This window comes from Malaclemys terrapin, chromosome 3, assembly GCF_027887155.1.
Source record: "Malaclemys terrapin pileata isolate rMalTer1 chromosome 3, rMalTer1.hap1, whole genome shotgun sequence".
NCBI classification, from domain to species: Eukaryota; Metazoa; Chordata; order Testudines; family Emydidae; genus Malaclemys; species Malaclemys terrapin.
Genome location: NC_071507.1, coordinates 169,553,842 through 169,572,585, shown reverse-complemented (window position 1 = coordinate 169,572,585; position 18,744 = coordinate 169,553,842). Strand labels below are relative to the sequence as shown.

The window sequence follows — 18,744 nt, the reverse complement described above, 5'->3', positions numbered from 1 at the left end:
GGATCTGGATGATAGTCTGCCATTGCGTTGTGTCAGCAACTCTGGAAATGGCTACAGCAGGAGCGGAGGTTGTTTCAACATGTGAAGAAGAAGAGGGAACCAAATTTGGGAAAACCAGAATGAGAATGACTGTCATTTTCTCCTGCTGGAGTTCATAGAGGGCATGGGGTAGGAGTGGTGGTGGGAGAGAAGGTGTAGTTTGTCCTGTCTGACTAAATCGACAACCAGAGCATCACCCAATGAGTGGGCACCGAGTCCTTCCCTGGAGCAATATTGGGTGCACTTGGTGTTGCTGTAAGATGCAAAGAGATCTCTGATTGGTGTACCCCAGTGACCAAAGATGTCCATGATTATAGTGTTGTGCAACTCCCATTTGTGGTCGCTTGCAAAGTTCCTGCTGAAAGAATCTGCAATCACATTCTTGGTGCCTGACAGGTAGGCTGCTGACAAAAGGATATGTTGTTTGATGCACCATTCCCAAAGGTGAATCATCTCCATTACAGCACTGGGGACCTCATGCCCCCTTGTATGTTTATGTAGTATACTGTGCTGGTGGTAGCTGACATGACAAGGATGTGGTGATACAGGATAGTTGGAAAGAACACGTGGCATGCTTTGCGTACTGCCCAAAGTTCAAGAATGTTTATGTGCATCCTGGCCTCTCGCGTAGTCCAGGTGCCTTGTGTCATGTGATCTCCAATGTGAGCACCCCAGCCTGAGAATGACACATTCATGATGACTGTCATGGTCAGCAAGGATGAGAGGAAGGGCATCCCAGAGCAGACTTGATCTACCATCAAAGAGAAGAGATGACCTCTGGTGAATATTGAGTATGATGTCCATTGACTGGTACATAAGGGAATAGACTCTTTGCAGTCATAGCTGTAGACAGCAAAGGTATATGTGGGCGAAGGGCATGATGAATGTGCACACTGCCACGTGACCTAGGATGGAGAGTCAGGTCCTGGCTGAGACAAAAGGGTTGGAGGTTATCAAGCCTATTTGGTCCAGTAGTCTGTTCTTTGACAGATAAGCTTGTGGGGAGGTTGAATTCCAGGGACTGAGTAAGGTGCAAAGTTGATTTTTCAACATTGATGCTCACTCCTACGGAGGAGAGGAGTAGAAGCTGGGAGATTGATGCTCGAGCTTCCTATTTGGGCCAGACTGCCAGCAGCCAGTCATCCAGGTATGGGAAGACAAGGATTCCCTGATGTCATAGATGCATCGCTACCATAGAGAAAACCTTTGTAAAAACTCGTGGGACAGTGGTAAGGCCGAATGGGAGAACCTTATATTGGAGGTGTCAATGCCCCACTTTGAACCTCAGGAACTTTTTGTGGGTTGAATGTGTGTCAATATGGAAGTAGGCATCTTGCATGTCAAGAGCTGTAAACCACATGCCCTTTTCTAGTGAGGGAACGATGGCTGCAAGCATGACCATACAGAATTTCGGCTTGCTAATTGAGCAGTTGAGGTGTCAGAGATCCAAGATTGGTCTGCATCCCTCTTTCTTTTTGGGTACCAGGAAAAAGTTGGAATAGAACCCTATGCCCCGAAAGGCTTCAGGGACTGGCTCTACTGTTCCTCTCTATAGAAGGGAGTCTATCTCTAGGTTAAGAATACTGCTGTGAGAGGGATCTCTGAAGAGGGTTGGAATGGGATATGTGGAGGAGGATTCGTCATAAACCTCTAGTGTAGCCACATCGAACAACGTCCAAGACCCCCTTGTCCATTGTTATAGCTCTCCAAGCCGGTAGAAAGTTTGAGATGACCTCCAAAAGGTGTGGCAGGTAGAAGCACTGGTGTACAAAGTGGTTGACAGCTCTCTATGCATCATTTTTGCAATGACTAAGTGTGTTCTGCAGAGGTCTGCATTGCCAGAACAGGCGGACAGGCTCTGTGTACCTGAGGGTGCTTCTGAGGAGGTTCATAGGCCCATTGGTGGTAGAAGTGAGGAGTTCTATAGCATTGGACTGGTGGTGAGTGAAAGTTTTCTCCTTGGTGCTGGTATATATATGCCTAAGGTGGCTCTGGAGTCTTTTAGAGAGTGAAAGGAACCATCAGTTTTCTGGTCAAAGAGGTGTGATTCATCAAAGGAAAGATCCTCAATTGTGTTCTGCACATCTCTAGGGAAACCTGAGGAGTGTAACCAGGATTCCCTCCTCATGACAATTCCATTCACCAATACACGCGAGAACATGTCTGCTGAATCAACTGCAGCCTCAAGTATAGACCTGGCAACCAACTTGCCCTCTTGTGAAATCGTTTGGAATCTAGTACGATCTGACAGAGAGAGCTTATCTGCAAATTCCTCCATCCAGCCATAGTTTATAAAGTCATACTTGGCCATCAGTGCCAAGTAGTTAGAGATCTGGAACTGCAGTCCAGCCAAGGAGAAGACCTTTCAACCCATGAGGTGTAGTCTCTTATCCTACCTGTCTGCCGAGGTAAAGTGTGGGTGGTGTTTGGATTGCTCTGACACAGCCTGTACCACCAAGGAGTTAGGTGGAAGATTGTGAAAATAGAAATTCTGACCCCTTATGGGGGGGACACAGTATTTTTCTTGACCCCGTTTGAGGTTGGCGCGCACATGGCTGGGGTATGCCACACAGTGTGCACTGATTGAAGAATGGCCTCATTGATTGGCAGAGTCACCCTTGCCAGTACTAATGCATGCAGAATGTCTAGTGACTGATGCTGACTGTCTTGCACCTCTTCTAGTGGATCTCTAGAGCACTGGCTATCATCCATAGCAGCTCTTGAGACTGTGAGTAGTTGTCTGGTGGAGAGGAAGGTTCGGTGACATTGCAGCATCTGGAGACAACGAAGGGAGTCTCTCTGGATTCACTGGTACCATCAGAGTTGGGCTAATCATCTAACCCCATTTCTGAATGTCTACCAGACAAAGGTTGTGGGGGCAAGATGATGGAGTCCTCCCGAGTTGAACAGGACCATTCTGAAAACGAATACTGAGGCCATGAGTTCCACTATGACCAACCCACAACAACAACGAGGAGTCTAGTGGCACCTTAAAGACTAACATTTATTTGGGCATAAGCTTTAGTGGGTAAAAAACCCACTTAAGTTTATGGCCTCAACCCAAGAAAGCTTATGCCCAAATAAATCTGTTAGTCTTTAAAGTGCCACCAGACTCCTCATTGTTTTTGTGGATATAGACTGACACGGCTATCCCTCTAATACTTATGACAAACGCAGTTGATCCTGCTGTTGCTGAACCTGTGTCCAAGGAGCTGGGTACCAGCTCTGTTGGTAAGCCAATGTGGGGAACTGCTACAGTGCCATTGGAACCCTTCAGTAGTCACGCTTCCAGAATGAGAGCAGTGGACCATGTTGAATATTTGTATCCTTAGAATTGGAGAAATCTGAGACCTCCATTAAAGGTGGCCAACAAAGCCCTCAGAACCATATTCAAATTACAATAGTTAATTTTCATCTGTATTCTTTACTCTCAGACAGAATGGGTTGATTTAAATCAAAGTGATTTAAATCCTGATTTAAAATCAGCAAGCAGGAAATCTTTGATTTATGAGGATATATTAATAAGACGACTGGGACTTTTCAGTTTAGAAAAGGTCTATAAAATCATGACTGGTGTGGAGAAAGTAAATAAGGAAGTGTTATTTACTCCTTCTCATAACACAAGAACTAGGGATCACCAAATGAAATTAATAGGCAGCAGGTTTAAAACAAACACAAGGAAGTATTTCTTCACACAGCGCAAAGACAACCTGTGGAACTCTTTGCCAGAGAATGTTGTGAAGGCCAAGACGAAAACAAGGTTAAAAAAAGAACTAGATAAGTTCATGCAGGATAAGTCCATCAATGGCTATTAGCCAGGATGAGCAGGGATGCAAAACCATGTTCTGAATTGTCCCTAGCTTCTGTTTGCCAGAAGCTGTGAATGGGCAACAGGGGATGGATTACTTGATGATTACCTGTTCTGTTCATTCCCTCCAAAGCACCTGGCATTGGCCACTGTAGGAACACAGGATACTGGGCTAGATGGACCATTGGTTTGACCCAATATGGCTGTTCTTACATAAATAATTTAAATCTTTTTTTGCATGTGTGTTTGAATAATTTTCCTAAAGAAAGGTTGATTCTTGTTGGTTGGTAACCATCAAAATATATATACACACACACACACACACACTAAACTTGGTACTTTCTGCTAACCAGGATGACATACCATGTATACAAATTTATTTAAGCTATTATATAGCTTAACATACATTTATTGAGAGTCTTAATTTTTACAACTTTGTATTATGTTACAAATATGGTAAATGATGCATTTCTTATTTATTAGATGATTAATTTTTTATTTGTGATTTATGTCAAGCTCTGTTTGGATAGAAATTGGAGTTCAATTAAAAATGTATAAAAATAGCATTTAAAACTTTTAATAGTTAAACTATCTTAAATGTGCTGGATACAAAAGAATGGTTTGCATTTAAAGCTAACTTATTTATTAAACAAAAGAAGTATTACCTGTAGGTAGTGAATCTAGCTGATTATTTCTGGTCATCATGTCCTTCAAGACTTTAGAACTTGTAAATCTCATCCCCACAACTAGTTTTTATTTATACACTGGAAGAGGAAAACAAGCTTTCCTGCTTTTTCAACTTCCAATCAGTTTCTTAACTTTAAATGAACTTAACTACCTGAATAAGTGAAATGAAGATATTGTTATCAAAAGCTGGTTTGGCACTTAAAAGCAAACAAACACACAGCACACACACAAAACCCAGATTTCATGTGCTTAGCCTGTTCATTAGTTTGGCTTGCTTTAAAATTTTGGCAACAAACAGATGTAAGCTAGGTCTAAATGAGTTCTCCCCTGACAGCTATCTGGGAGGAGAGACTTCAGGAGCAAACTGTATTTACATGAACACACCTACTTTGCATAGGTGTCCAGCAGACAGGAGCTGTGTGGCTCCACGTGATCAAGTTTGGCTAGTGTTGGGTTACAAATCACTTTAGTACTGAATGCAGGGGTAGTGAAATTTTATCAATGTTATTGTCTGTAATATATAAATAAAGGGGAGCAGAACTGTGCTTAACCTGTCCCAAATGAGGGGGTTGTCTTCAGTTGAAAGGGTGATTGAGCCAGGGGCTCAAATACTAGACCCCTGTGCAAGTAAGAGGGGTGGGGACAGCGAGCCAGGAGGAGTGGGTTCTCTCCAAGTGTCCCCGGTTTGGTTTAACCTGTTCCCCCCCACTTTTCAAAGATAGAGCTAAATAAGCTCCTTTAGGAGCCTTTTGTTATTTTAGGTGCTCCAAAGATCTGGCAATCACTTGTGCTGGGTCAGTGTTTCTGCCCAGCCTAAGAGCTGACTTGCAGAGGTCACAGCAGAGAGGCAGGTGGCAGAAGGTGACCAGTGAGTGGAATAGGGGGGCAGCAAGCAGAGTGAGCGGCTGGCAGGGAGCCAGCAGAGCAGAACGAGTGACTGACAGGGTGGCCAGCAAGAATAATTGCTCAGAGCAAGCAAGGTGCTTTCTTCCCTGGGTGGGAGGTGAACTCACACAGATGTGCCTCTGAACCCTGGGTCCTCGGTGACCAAGGATAACCACTGGGAGTGGGATATGGTGAGGGAGCAGAAGGTCACAGAAAAGGAACTTTTGGTTGTAGAACTCAAAAATATGAGGCAGAACGCACTGCCCCATGTACTCTGGGTTGGGTGTCCTATCACAGTTTTATGATTATGAATCCTGCTTGTAGCATTTTCCCTAATTAATGTCAGGTGACTTCTCTCCTTTCATTAAAAGTTTCTTTTCTACTCTCAGATTCTGTGCTTGTGACTCGGGAAGTATTGTCTCTCAGAGGTGCCCAGGGTTGCTGTGTAACTTTCCCAGGTTACTGGGTGGGGAGGGGGGGGGGCTTGAGCTGGTTATGTGTTGTATCAATGGAAAGGAAAGGAACCCCTAGATATTGAACCCGGCTCTGGTTGCAGCCAGCACCACCTGGCAGAAGGGTTACACAAGTACTGCTTAATTTTATTTATTTAAATTAATGTAATACATTAAATTTAGGCTGTAACACAGGTTATTGATTTAAAAAAAATACTTTTAAATAGATTTTTAAAAGAAAAATATATGTGTATTAAAAATCTGATTTTTATAAATCATCCATTTTTATCCACCCTGCTCTCAGCAGCATAAAAGTTTAAACAGACAAGTTCTTGAACCGTTTAATAAACTGGTAAAGGGAAGACAATATAATTGTTTTCTTGTGTCTTTCAGTGAATGCTAAAATTTGATGCATCTGACTTCCCAAATTCCAAAGCAAATATCCTCTTCCATTTGAGATAGCGGACAAGTCTTTGTAATTTACTTTACAAGCAGTTCTTCTCCTTCCCTGTTAATCTAGCTCAGAGTTTACATGAGATTAAAGAGTATACAAGTATTTTAGTCCCTTTTGCCTGATTTTTCACCACATGCTTCATTGCCCTATTCCTACAGAGAAATCTGAAGTTAAGTGAAATGTACACTACATTCAATATCCTTTGTTTCTCAACATTGTGCTTTTTATCAATTTGTTGATTATCCAGCACGGAATGATAAAGGATACCACTCTTACAATCCTACTAGTTGTGGCTGGGAAAAACAGTCAGCAAGGACAACCAAGCAAAAAACTCAAAACAAAACAAAACATACAACAATAAAACCCACCAAACATCTTTCAGGCCTTCGTTATATATCACAATCCCAACAAAATCAGTAAACAAGCAAGGAGGAATCAGCATATTGAGATGTCCTTCCTACATAAAGATAACATATTACTAACTTTGAAATCTTCAGAATTCAGTAGGGTACCATTCTGCTCTTGCTTTCACAACAATTATGGAATTATTAATAAAAAAGTGAATATCAGTCAAGACAATCAAATTCTCTCACTACAAGAACCCTGGGCAATGCTTCATAGCTATGATATTTGCTACTTCTAGGAGAATTCAAACGTGCATCATTATATACATGTATTTGTTTAGACATATCTATTACTTCCTTGGATGAATTCTAAGATGACTCAAGAACCTGAGAGTTACATACAAACACTAATCACATAGCTTTATGGCAAATAAGATCAGATATACAGGCATGAATATGGAACAAAAATTATGGAATGAGGCATTTCAGTTCAAATTGATTCTTTATTAAGATGTGAAAATACTATATTTTTGCAAGTGATGCTAATAAATAAAAATACCCAGTAAAGAACTTTTATTTAATGTTAAGTGACTAGTTACAGCTATGGAGCATCTTACTCCAATTAAATTCAAGACAACAATCATGCAGATTGGCAATGAAAAAGCAATATAAACAAGATTTTATTCATATTGTGCAATCTTAGTATACAATTTTGATGCTATCTTCTTCTAAATCAGTTCACATAGACTGAAATGCAATTTCAAAACAAACTTTAAGGGGCATATTCTATTCCTGTTCCACACATGGAGTTATGTATAGTATAAATCCATGAATGTATAGTTTAGTTAAACATTTAAAAAGTAAAAAAATCATAATCTCCGGATAGATATTTAACAAAAAGTCTATGAACATTACAAAAGAAAATGTCACACCACTGTGTTCTCAAAACAGAAATGTTACCAAAGCATAACAATAAATTATATTAAATTTAATATTTGTCTTTATAATTAAAGAATTATGTCTGAGGAAACCACTTTTTAAAAAACATTTGTATATCTAAGAAAGTCAGACCTTACATTTACATATCTCAAGTTCCCATTTAGATACAGTTTTCTTTTATAATAAGTTTCTGCCTTGAGACTATATCCTTTATTGGAAATTTAAAAACAAAAAATGAAAATTAACTTCTCAGTTAAGCTGTGCATCACAAATACATCATCAAGGTGAAATACAGGCACTTAACAGTATAATGTGCAAGGCATAACTTTTACTGGTAACAGTATAAACGGAGCTTCCACTGGAGGAAAAAATGGCATCCTTGACTCTCCTCCCCCAGTCAAACATTGAGGGTTCCCAGTAGATTTGCTTCAATCCCTTTATGTTAGCACTAACTGCCAACATGCCACACTTTTGCTCCGGCTCTGCAAATGCTTTCCATAAACTGTAGAACAGAGCATCCTTTTAGCAAGGATTTTCTATACTCGTGCCCAGGACAGAAGTATAAGCCTGTTTCTTGCCTAAGGTTAATTTGTATTTTTCCCAATGGGGTCAAATAATAATAATACCTAACTCGTATACAGCATAACGTAACTTCAGCCTTTTCTCTCCTATTAATTTTTGTATTAATACATTTACAAACCAAGAGACCCAGTTTTGCAGCAGCCAACCATTGATGTTCCTTTATATAATTTTAAAATAGTGTCTCATAACATTCTATTTTTAAAAAAGACATGCTTTGACACACTGTTTCCCTACAGACAGCTCTATATAGCAGAGATTTCACTGATTTCAAAAAAATATCCATTTGGATATTGCAAACCAGGGGGACATACATATGTGTATGTGTTGGGGGGGCAAATGTGGCAGTGGAAAGAGAGGCAACAGCAGAAACGTTTTAAGAAAATTGCAAGCATCCCTTTTGGTTAGCAGAGACTTCTTGTGAAAAATATTTATATAACAAGACATGCTTAGCATATTAACAGTACATTTTAATTTCTTATAAAGGTTTTGATTTTGTTTGAAATGGGTATTTGATCTTCCTACTCATGGTAGTCATATTGCTGTAGAATATATAATATAGAAAGAGTTACAAATGACATATGTTATGTTATACTCTATCTAATTTGTAACTATAATACCAGTTTAACATTCAGGATTGAAAAATCCTAACATCTGTATTTGATGAAACATTAGGTTTTTTTCACCCCTAAGTGTTAAAGTAGTGTTTATACAGTATATATAAAACAAAATGGAAACTGGTTTTAGATCTGATGTTGGACATACTGCTAATTATGTCATTAAAATAATGGCATGTTATAAAGAGGCACTTCTAGTGTTTTATATACATCTCATATCTCTAGTGTAAAGTTTCATGCTTCGCCCCTTTTCACTAAAAATAAAAGTATCAGTAGCTAATAAGATGGAGCCTTATAATAAAAAAGCATTAAAACTTGTGTGAATGTACTTGCAATTGCTTAGCTATACTGAAAATGCCAAAGGGCATCATCAGATCCTTTCTTAGCAAAAAGTAAACGTAGGACCAAGATTAAACAATTTGAAGGAGAACAAGGACCAGCTTTTGTAAAAAACAAGAACATTCACCACCTCCATGAGAAGCAATATATCCCTAGATTGAAGGGTAAGGGTTTTGAATATTGAATTCTCCTTACATCCAACTGTAATGTCTGTTTTCCTGATGTTTAATACATTTTTTTACATTTTATTTTTAGCGTGACAAATTTGTTTTTAAAAACTGCCAACTTTTCACAACAATAAGGACCATTCAGTATAAACTTTGGAAGACTCATTTGGTGTTCTCACATTTCACGTACTATACATAGCACATTGTGAAAATTTAGCATCTTGTATGGACAAACTCCCGGAGAAGCATGGGCTCACGCTGAAGATATGGAAAAGGGTGTACCAAATGGAAGCATTGTTGTGGCAAGCTGCAGATCGGCACTGTTACTTAAAGAGACAGAATCAAAAATAAAACCTTGAGTGACCCTTAAGAATCAGAAAACCCGGGATCCCAGGCTCATGGAAGTTCCTACATAAGGCAGTCAAAATTTACAACCTGTGTTTTACATTCACTAAGGAATTACTTGTTTTCTTCTTTTTGGTAAAACCAACAGCCCAACATACTGCAGCGTCTGAATATGAAATATAGGCACAAATAGGTTCTCCATCTTTTTAGTGTGGAAAACCTAACTATCCAACAATGTAATAAGAAAATGTGAGAAAAAATCTCTAACAATTTGAATAAAACAAAGTACAGTATAAAGGTGCAATATTGAGCAGATTTAATTTTGGTTTAAATACACATGTAAATCATGGAACTTTTCTATTCTTATTTGTAAAGTATTTCACATTATCAATGTCATTCTAGTTCTTCCCAGTTATCAGTAAGGTTACCTTTGCTCTGTCTTCTAATACTAACCAGCTTTCCCGCTGATTTGATACTCCACCTGGAACTGTTTCCTGAGCTGGCTAGGTTTGTGTATTTTGTGGAGCCTTTGGTCTCATCTTCCCAGCCTGACCAGGATGGATAGTCACTTAAAGTATTTCCTGCATCACTGATGGGGTCTCCAGCAGTAATCTGTGGTGGTTCCCAACCTTCAATCTGATCTGGTTTCCTGCTTTGGGTGTTCTGTTTTATTGCCAAACTGTCCCAAAATCCAGATTTCTTTTCTGACTTCACATCTTCTTTTAATTTTAAATTAGTTCTGGAGAATAACAAAAATGTGTTATTTAAACATTGATGTTTCTCCCCATTAAAAACATCAAACTCTCTTTAGCGCACATACTTATTCAAGATAGCAAAAGATAAACTTTCCTAAACTGGTTCTGCCAAAGCAACTCTCAAAAACAAAAGATTTGCCTAAGTGTAAGACGATTTTTTAAAAACTGAATAGCTTTTTAAAAAATCCTCTCTGTTTCATACAAAGCTACCACAAAATAAATATCTAAATATGTAACAAATCCTTGTATCATTAAATTATTTATAATTGTTATATGGGACTTCATTCCTCTACTATATTTTCACATCTCCAGCTACCAAAAAGGATATGTTTGCAACACCCTTGATTGAGAGTGTGGAAAATTCAAAGTTATCCTTGCACATTTTTTCTTTTGAACAAAAGGAGAATATTTTTAACAACACACAAGCAAATCAAATCTCTACATTTTTTCAATAGAAAGATTTTATACACTGAAGAAGAGATTAACCCTGCAAGATGTTCCTGCAAGTTGTTCTTCACAAGTTGGCCCCTCTGTCTGTGTTAAGCTTCCAAGAAGTCAATGGATGTGCACATGAGTCTCCCAATATGAACAACTTGCAGGATCTGTGCCCTGGGAGATCATGAATAAAAATTTTAAAAATAAAGAGCAAACACATACAACCACAAAAACTTTCCAGGCTGACTGAGGAATACAATAATTAGATACGAGAAAAGGAGGAAAGAGACAAGAGATTTTTTCCTAGTTCCCAAAGAAATACTCTGACAAAAAAAAACAACAAAGCTATCAATATGAGCATTTGAAATATTTTGTGCCATATTTCATTATCTTTATTCATAAGGAATAGTATTCATTACTCTATGAATGATCACACTGCAATTAGTGGAATCACTTGTTAAGTAAGGTGCTACTGAACCTGATACTCTGTACCCCCTTTGTATTTAATGCCCTAACTTACCCTTGCACTAAACCAGAGTTTGTATGTTTTTTTTTTAAACGGAGCCAAGTTTTGAGAAGTTAAATTTTGTTTGCAACCAAGTTCTAAAGACTTTTTAAAGAGTGTTTATAACCATCAACTTTGAAGAATATATTGCATCCTAAAAATAATTTATTCCAGCTTTCTTTGAGCAGTTCATAGAGAAACGTTCAATTATCTAAACTACTTTGTTTGACTTAACACATGCATATGAAGTTATGTAATTTCATTTCTCTAATTAAGCAAAGTGTACAATGGTCATTCATAATACTAATGTAATTGGTTACAATTCCAAGTTATAGTCTTGTCCTCCAGAAATAACAACAAGGTCATGCAGTAATTCTTATATGTTAAAATTATGTTTGCAGTTTATCCAAAACTGAGCATGCAGACACATTCACTAAGGTTAAGGTGTCAGCCCCTGATGGTGACCATGCCACGCTAACATATCCAGGCTTCCCTACTGTCAGCTTCAGAAAGAGCAGCTCGCCAGACTTCTGGTCCCAAGCAAGGTACAGTGATATGATAATCTAGAACAAGCTATGTGGGTGAACGCAAGACAAATTAGGTGTTATAAACCATAAGATCTGGTTGAATTGTATCTTTTTATTACATTATTTTTGAACTATGCTTAATAACATTATAACATACATTAAGACAATTAGGCAAATTTACCCCAGTGGTAAAAGAAATTGAATTATGAAAATGTTTATCATTTGCCAACCAGCTTTAGTATTTAGCAACTATAGGGCTAAGTTTCATACATCAATTGTCACCCTGCCAGGTTATGTCCAAAAATATTTAATGTGCATTGCAATGCTTTTATAGTTACCAGATTTCCTGAAAAGATTTGTACTATATTGGCCACAAAGCATTGCCATAAAAATCACCTTATGAAATCTCTGCTATCTTTCTCCTTTAAAAGAAAAAAAGACTTTATAGAGGGTACTTGAAATAATAATTTAGATTTTCAGCTGTGTATAGGTTAATAAACATGTACAGCATTTAATAAACAGTGTACAGCATTTAAAAACACAAAATATCAAGTGTTTATACAAGTAAGTTTGTATATAAGTAATTAGTAAGCCACAGAAGATCGGGTACTAGTGCTGATACAGACATCACCTTCGATGTGCAGTGAGTTATGAAGTGAAGCAGATTCAAAGTTTCCATTACCCACTAATAATGCACAGTTAAATGTCCTTACTGCAGTTAAAGTACCCACTGAATGTAGTTGTGGAAGAGGGGGTTAAAGATGAAAACAGTGTTTTCAATTTCAGCTTGCAACCTCTGCAATAGGGAAATTGTTAATATCCCAATTAAACAGAAGTGACTGAATATCAGTACTTTAAGCAATCTTTCCTCTGTTATTAAAACCAAAAATCTGTTTTGGCTATTTTAATCTCATAGACTCATCGATTTTTACGGTCAGAAGGGACCATCATGAGCTATTTTAATCTCACAGGCTCATAGATTTTAAGGTCAGAAGGGACCAGCACCCTAGTCTGACCTCCTGGACCTTGCAGTCCACAGAACCTCACCCATTCACTTCTGTAACAGACCCCTAACATCTCTCGCTGAGTTACTGAAGTCCTCAAATCATTATTTAAAGATTTCAAGCTACAGACAATCCACCATTTACAGTGCTTTAAACCTGCAAGTGACCGGTGCCCCATGTTGCAGATGAAGGTGAAACACCCTCAGGGTCTCTGCCAATCTGATACAATGGAAAATTCCTTTCCAACCCCAAATCTAATTAGACTCAGCCTTAGATTTCCCAGTGATTTCCTCATTTTTCATCGCTAGATCACTTAGTTTCATTTTCTATAAAATAATAATAATAAAAAAAAAAATCAAGAGCTGTTTACAACAAAATTAACCTTAAAATGCAGTTGTACTCTGAAAACTGATTAAAAATGACAATGTTTTATCATGTTTCAGAGTAACAGCCGTGTTAGTCTGTATCCGCAAAAAGAAGAACAGGAGTACTTGTGGCACCTTGCTCTCTGTATGTGTGTATATATATCTCCTCATTATATGTTCCATTCTATATGCATCCGAAGAAGTGGGCTGTAGTCCACGAAAGCTTATGCTCTAATAAATTTGTTAGTCTCTAAGGTGCCACAATGTTTTATCATGTTTACAGTCTCAATTTCCATATCATGTGTGCTAGCTTTACAAGTCAGAAGATATTATGCAACTGGCAATTCTATAAACTCAACCTGAGAATCTGGACTTAAACTGGGTTCTTTTCTTTTCACATTAGCATTCCATAAGTAACCTGGCCTCAAAGTGACTGTGTAACTATTGTCTTCAGGTGTAACTTGATTGGCCCTGTCACTGGAGCTTAGAAAACAACTATACTAAACGAAGCAGAAGAGCGAGAGAAAGTTAGATTCTTTCTAAGCTATGTTTGTTCTGGAGTGTTATTAAGAATAAAAGTAGTCAAAACTTTTTTTTGTTGCTAAACTAAATCTTTATATGCAAGGAACAGATATGATGGATTAGAAAGTACTACTTTACGCTGTCCCCTTTCAATATCCAATCACACTTTAAGGACTTATTTGAGAGGGTTTTTGTTTTGTTTTTGTGTTTTTTAAATAAAAAAAGTAATACTGGCTTAAAATTTCAGAGTGCTGCTATTGGTTATCCAGCACTTCACTTGCACCCCAATCAGTTACTTAATTTTGATTAATACAGAAAAATCAGTCATAAGTATTAAAAGAAGCTTTGGACTGATTTTTTCTCTACAACATGAAATTTAGTTGAACCAGAGGAGGAATTGCAGTGCAATAGATATTATGCATATAGCATTAATCACAGTTTAAAGTGCCAAATTATACCTAAGAGGGAAAAAAATTCAAAAAACTTCATTCTACAGTAAAAGGCTGTTATTCCAACTACATTTATTGTGGCTGTCCCCCAGTATGTATAGGAGATCACCCAGCCTAGTAGAGCAGGTCCTACACATTTTAAGTTCAAAGCTTAAATAAAAGATCAAATATGAAGAATGCAAATTTAATAGTTTCAAAAATATAAACCATTTAGCTTTCAGAAATTTTCAATAGATTAATATTTTTTTTCTACATTGGTTCTTTAGGTCCTATCTTTACTAACTCCAGTGATCCTGCAGCCATTATCCTCAGCTTGCTGATTTTCTAATTCATTTGCCACTAAGTTTGACTTACCCTTTTGATTTTGGAGCCTTGCATCCTGCTAGCAATTGTTGTTCATCGTCTTTATTGAACATAGAGGTCACTTCTTTCCAACCCCGAAAACCTGCACTCTGAACCTACACAAGGTAGTAAAAATACCAATGAAAATGCATTACAAACTTACTCCCAGCGCTTGAAAAGCCCACCCTCTATGGCAAGTATAAATAAATCTTTTCCAGGCAGTTACCATCAGCTTACACAGAATCTCTTTCTCCTCCTTCCCCCTACCTCCCAATCATCCTTCTGAGAGAAAGGCATTTCTTAAAGACATATCCTGGGCCAGATTCACTGGTCCATTAAAGCTACTTTGCACCTTAAAACCAGCTGAGCTGGCCAGTGAGGACAAAAGTAGTGGCTTCTATGACCCTGTGACACAGATTCGGTCACAGAGATCCCCCTTGGGACTGTCACTTAATGTGTTGAAATTACCTCTGAGCCCGTTTTCCCTGCCAGCTTGGGACTCCAGAACCCTGCCTTGTTGAGCCAGGCATGCTAGTCTGCTGCAACACAGACCCAGGGTGTGGGCCATGCCCCCAAAGCTGCAGACAAACTAAAAACAGCTCAGCAGGTTACCTTTCTCCAGCACCCAGACACGCTGCTCCCAATGGGATCCAAACCCCAAATAAATCCATTTTACTCTGTATAATGCTTATACAGGGTAAATTCATGAATTGTATGCCCTTTATGTCAGTGATAGAGAGATACGCACAGCTGTTTGCTCCCCCAGGTATTAATCACTTACTCTGGGTTTATTAACAAACAAAAGTGATTATATGAAGTATAAAAAGTAGGATTTAAGAGGTTTCAAGTAATAACAGACAGAACAAAGCAAGTCACCAAGCAAAATTAAACAAAACACACAAGTTTAAGCCTAATACATTAAGAAACTGATTACAGGTAATATCTCACCCTCAGAGATGTTCCAATAAGCTTCTTTCACAGACTGGACTCCTTCCTAGTCTGGGCCCAATCCTTTCCCCGGTACAGTCCTTGTTAGTTCCAGCAGATATTTCAGGTGGTAAGCAGGGGTTTTCTCATGACTGGCAGCCCATTTTGTCCTGCTCCACCCCCTTTTATAGCTTTGGCACAAGGCGGGAATCTTTTGTCTCTCTGGGTCCCCACCCCACCTTCTAAATGGAAAAAGTACTAGATTTAAGATGGATTTCATTATCAGGTGACATGGTCACATGTCACTATAAGACCCCCTAGTCTCCATTCTTCCTGGGTTGACCCACACATACACAGGAAGGCTTTCAAATAACTAAGTTTCAGAGTAACAGCCGTGTTAGTCTGTATCCGCAAAAAGAAGAAAAGGAGTACTTGTGGCAAAATTTGTTAGTCTCTAAGGTGCCACAAGTACTCCTTTTCTTCTTTTTGCAAATAACTAAGGCCATTTACAATTGATTGTTTCTGGAGCACCCTTAATGGCCTCCACTTAATATGTTTACATCAGTGATACAAGTTTATATCTTATTCTCCTAACTCCAGATATAGAAATAATACATGCAAACAAATAGCTTGTTATCTACGAAGTGTGTTCATCCTTTCTAATGACACCATACAAGAGGTTTTAGCGTAAAGCATATTCCAGTTATGTCATATTCATAAGAATATTTCCATAAAACATATGGAGTGCAACGTCACAACCTCCAGCCCGCTTCTCTTTTTCTGGCACAATAGGAGTGGCTAGGGTGTCTCTACATCCAGGCATTCAAACAGCTACCAGACCCCTTTCTTGGGGCCTGAGGCTATTTTATGCCAGAGACATACCCCAGCAGTCTCATGGCCTTAGGATTTGGGGAATGCAAAGACAGTTTAAAGCCACCTCTGTCAACCTTTCTCCATCTGTGCTGTGGTCCTGCACAGACACACCAAAGAATGGCTCTTAGCCCTTTGGTTGTGAAGATAATCTTCCAAACATGACCACCGTGTAAAATGAAGTCTTCCCAAGTCTGCAGACAGACAGCTCCAGGACCTCTGCCGCTATTCAGAGCTTTCCTGAGCTGGAATATAGTAAAATCTGACCAGTCCTCTTAGTTTTCACTGCTACTTTTTAAAACCCTGTGGCCAGCAATGAAATGGACATGAATCAGGTTATTTTCACTCTGAAGTGGCTGTTTGGGAAAGCCCTTAAACATCAATGGAGGAAGACATTGGAGTTATTCACTGAGGAGGCACAAAAACAGAGGTCATGTAAGCAGCAAGGTAGAGGAGCAAAGACACCCTGTGCATAGAAGCCAGGAGACTCTGTGATTATAAGTTTATGGGGGGGGGGGAGGGGAGGAGGAAGAAAGAAGAGAGAGAATCTTCTTACCTTGCAGTAGCCAGAGGGGATTTGGAGGTAGCTTCAAATTTAGTCCACAGCTAACTAGTCAGACGTAGATACAAAAGAAACTCTAAACAGAATCCAAGAACAACACTCTAGTAGGAGTCCAGGCACACTCCTTTTTCTCAGAAGAATGAAAAGGATCTCTCCCAGATATCATCATTGGGACCTTCCTATTTTTCCATACTGGTCTTCGGGAGTAGACTTAGTCCTTTGGCTACAAAAAACTTAGTACACCTTCCAGTCCTATGTGGGAGTGCACAAGGATACACAGATGAATGTGAAGAGGTGGGTAAGAAAGACTGGAATAAGTGTGGGTGAAGGGGAAAAATACAGGAAGCAAGGTGTGATGCTGTATGGAATCTGTGGGATGCTTGAGGATATTATGAATATCAATATTGTAAATTTGTAATGAGTTATTCCAGATAGGCCACATAAGGTATCTGCAAAAATGTTATAATTTGCCAAATATTATAATATAATTTGTGTGTTTGTATCACCTTTGTATTATGAGTTAAAGAGATGTCTGTATTTCAAACTTGTACTATGCTTCTGGGTAACACCCTGCAGACTGTTTGGCATCAGCATTGCCTAGCCTGCTTAATGGCCCATTAAGGCCCATCAGCTATAAAACTGGACTGAAGAACTTGTGGATCTAAACACGGAGAAGGCCTGGAATTACTTCAAGTCAAAGTTGCAGAAACTATCAGAAGCCTGCATCCCAAGAAAGGGGAAAAAATTCATAGGCAGGAGTTGTAGACCAAGCTGGATGAGCAAGCATCTCCGAGAGGTGATTAAGAAAAAGCAGAAAGCCTACAAGGAATGAAAGATGGGAGGGATCAGCAAGGAAAGCTACCTTATTGAGGTCAGAGCATATAGGGCTAATGTGAGAAAGGCCAAAAGCCATGTAGCCATGGACCTTGCAAAGGTAATTAAAACCAATAGTAAAAGGTTCTATAGCCATATAAATAAGAAGAAAACAAAGAAAGAAGAAGTGGGACCGCTAAACACTGAGGATGGAGTGGAGGTTAAGGATAATCCAGGCATGGCCCAATATCTAAACAAATACTTTGCCTCCGTTTTTAATAAGGCTAATGAGGAGCTTAGGGATAATGGCAGGATGACAAATGGGAATGAGGATATGGAGGTAGATATTCCCACATCCGAGGTAGAAGCCAAACTCGAACAGCTTAATGGGACTAAATCGGGGGGACCAGATAATCATCATCCAAGAATAGTAAAGGAACTGGCACATGAAATTGCAAGCCCATTAGCAAGAATTTTTAATAAATCTGTAAACTAAGGGGTTGTACCGTATGACTGGAGAATTGCTAACATAGTTCCTATTTTTAAGAAAGGGGAAAAAACGTAGTCCAGGTAACTACAGGCCTGTTAGTTTGACATCTGTAGTATACAAGGTATTGGGACAAAAATTTGAAGGACAAAGTAGTTAAGGACATTGAGGTCAATGGTAATTGGAACAAAATACAACATGGTTTTACAAAAGGTAGATCATCCCAAACCAACCTGATCTCCTTCTTTGAGAAGGTAACAGACTTTTTAGACAAAGGAAATGCAGTGGATCTAATTTACCTCTATTTCAGTAAGGCATTTGATACGGTTCCACATGGGGAATTATTAGTTAAATTGGAAAAGATAGGCATCAATATGAAAATTGAAAGGTGGATAAGGAACTGGTTAAACGGGAAACCACAACGGGTCATACTGAAAGATGAACTGTCAGGCTGGAGAGAGGTTACTTGTGGAGTTCCTCAGGAATCAGTTTTGGGACCAATCTTATTTAATCTTTTTATTACTGA

At 38.7% G+C, this 18,744-nt stretch overlaps 1 protein-coding gene across 1 annotated transcript in view; it reads right to left on the bottom strand.

Annotated features, from left to right (window-relative positions):
- Nucleotides 1-7,158: 7,158 nt before the first annotated feature.
- TDRP (testis development related protein) overlaps nt 7,159-18,744 on the bottom strand; it is a 53,757-nt gene continuing 42,171 nt past the window's right edge. The window contains 2 exon segments of the mRNA XM_054022937.1: nt 7,159-10,394; nt 14,572-14,675. Of these exon segments, the coding sequence (XP_053878912.1) occupies nt 10,049-10,394; nt 14,572-14,675 (450 nt within the window). The 3' untranslated portion in view covers nt 7,159-10,048.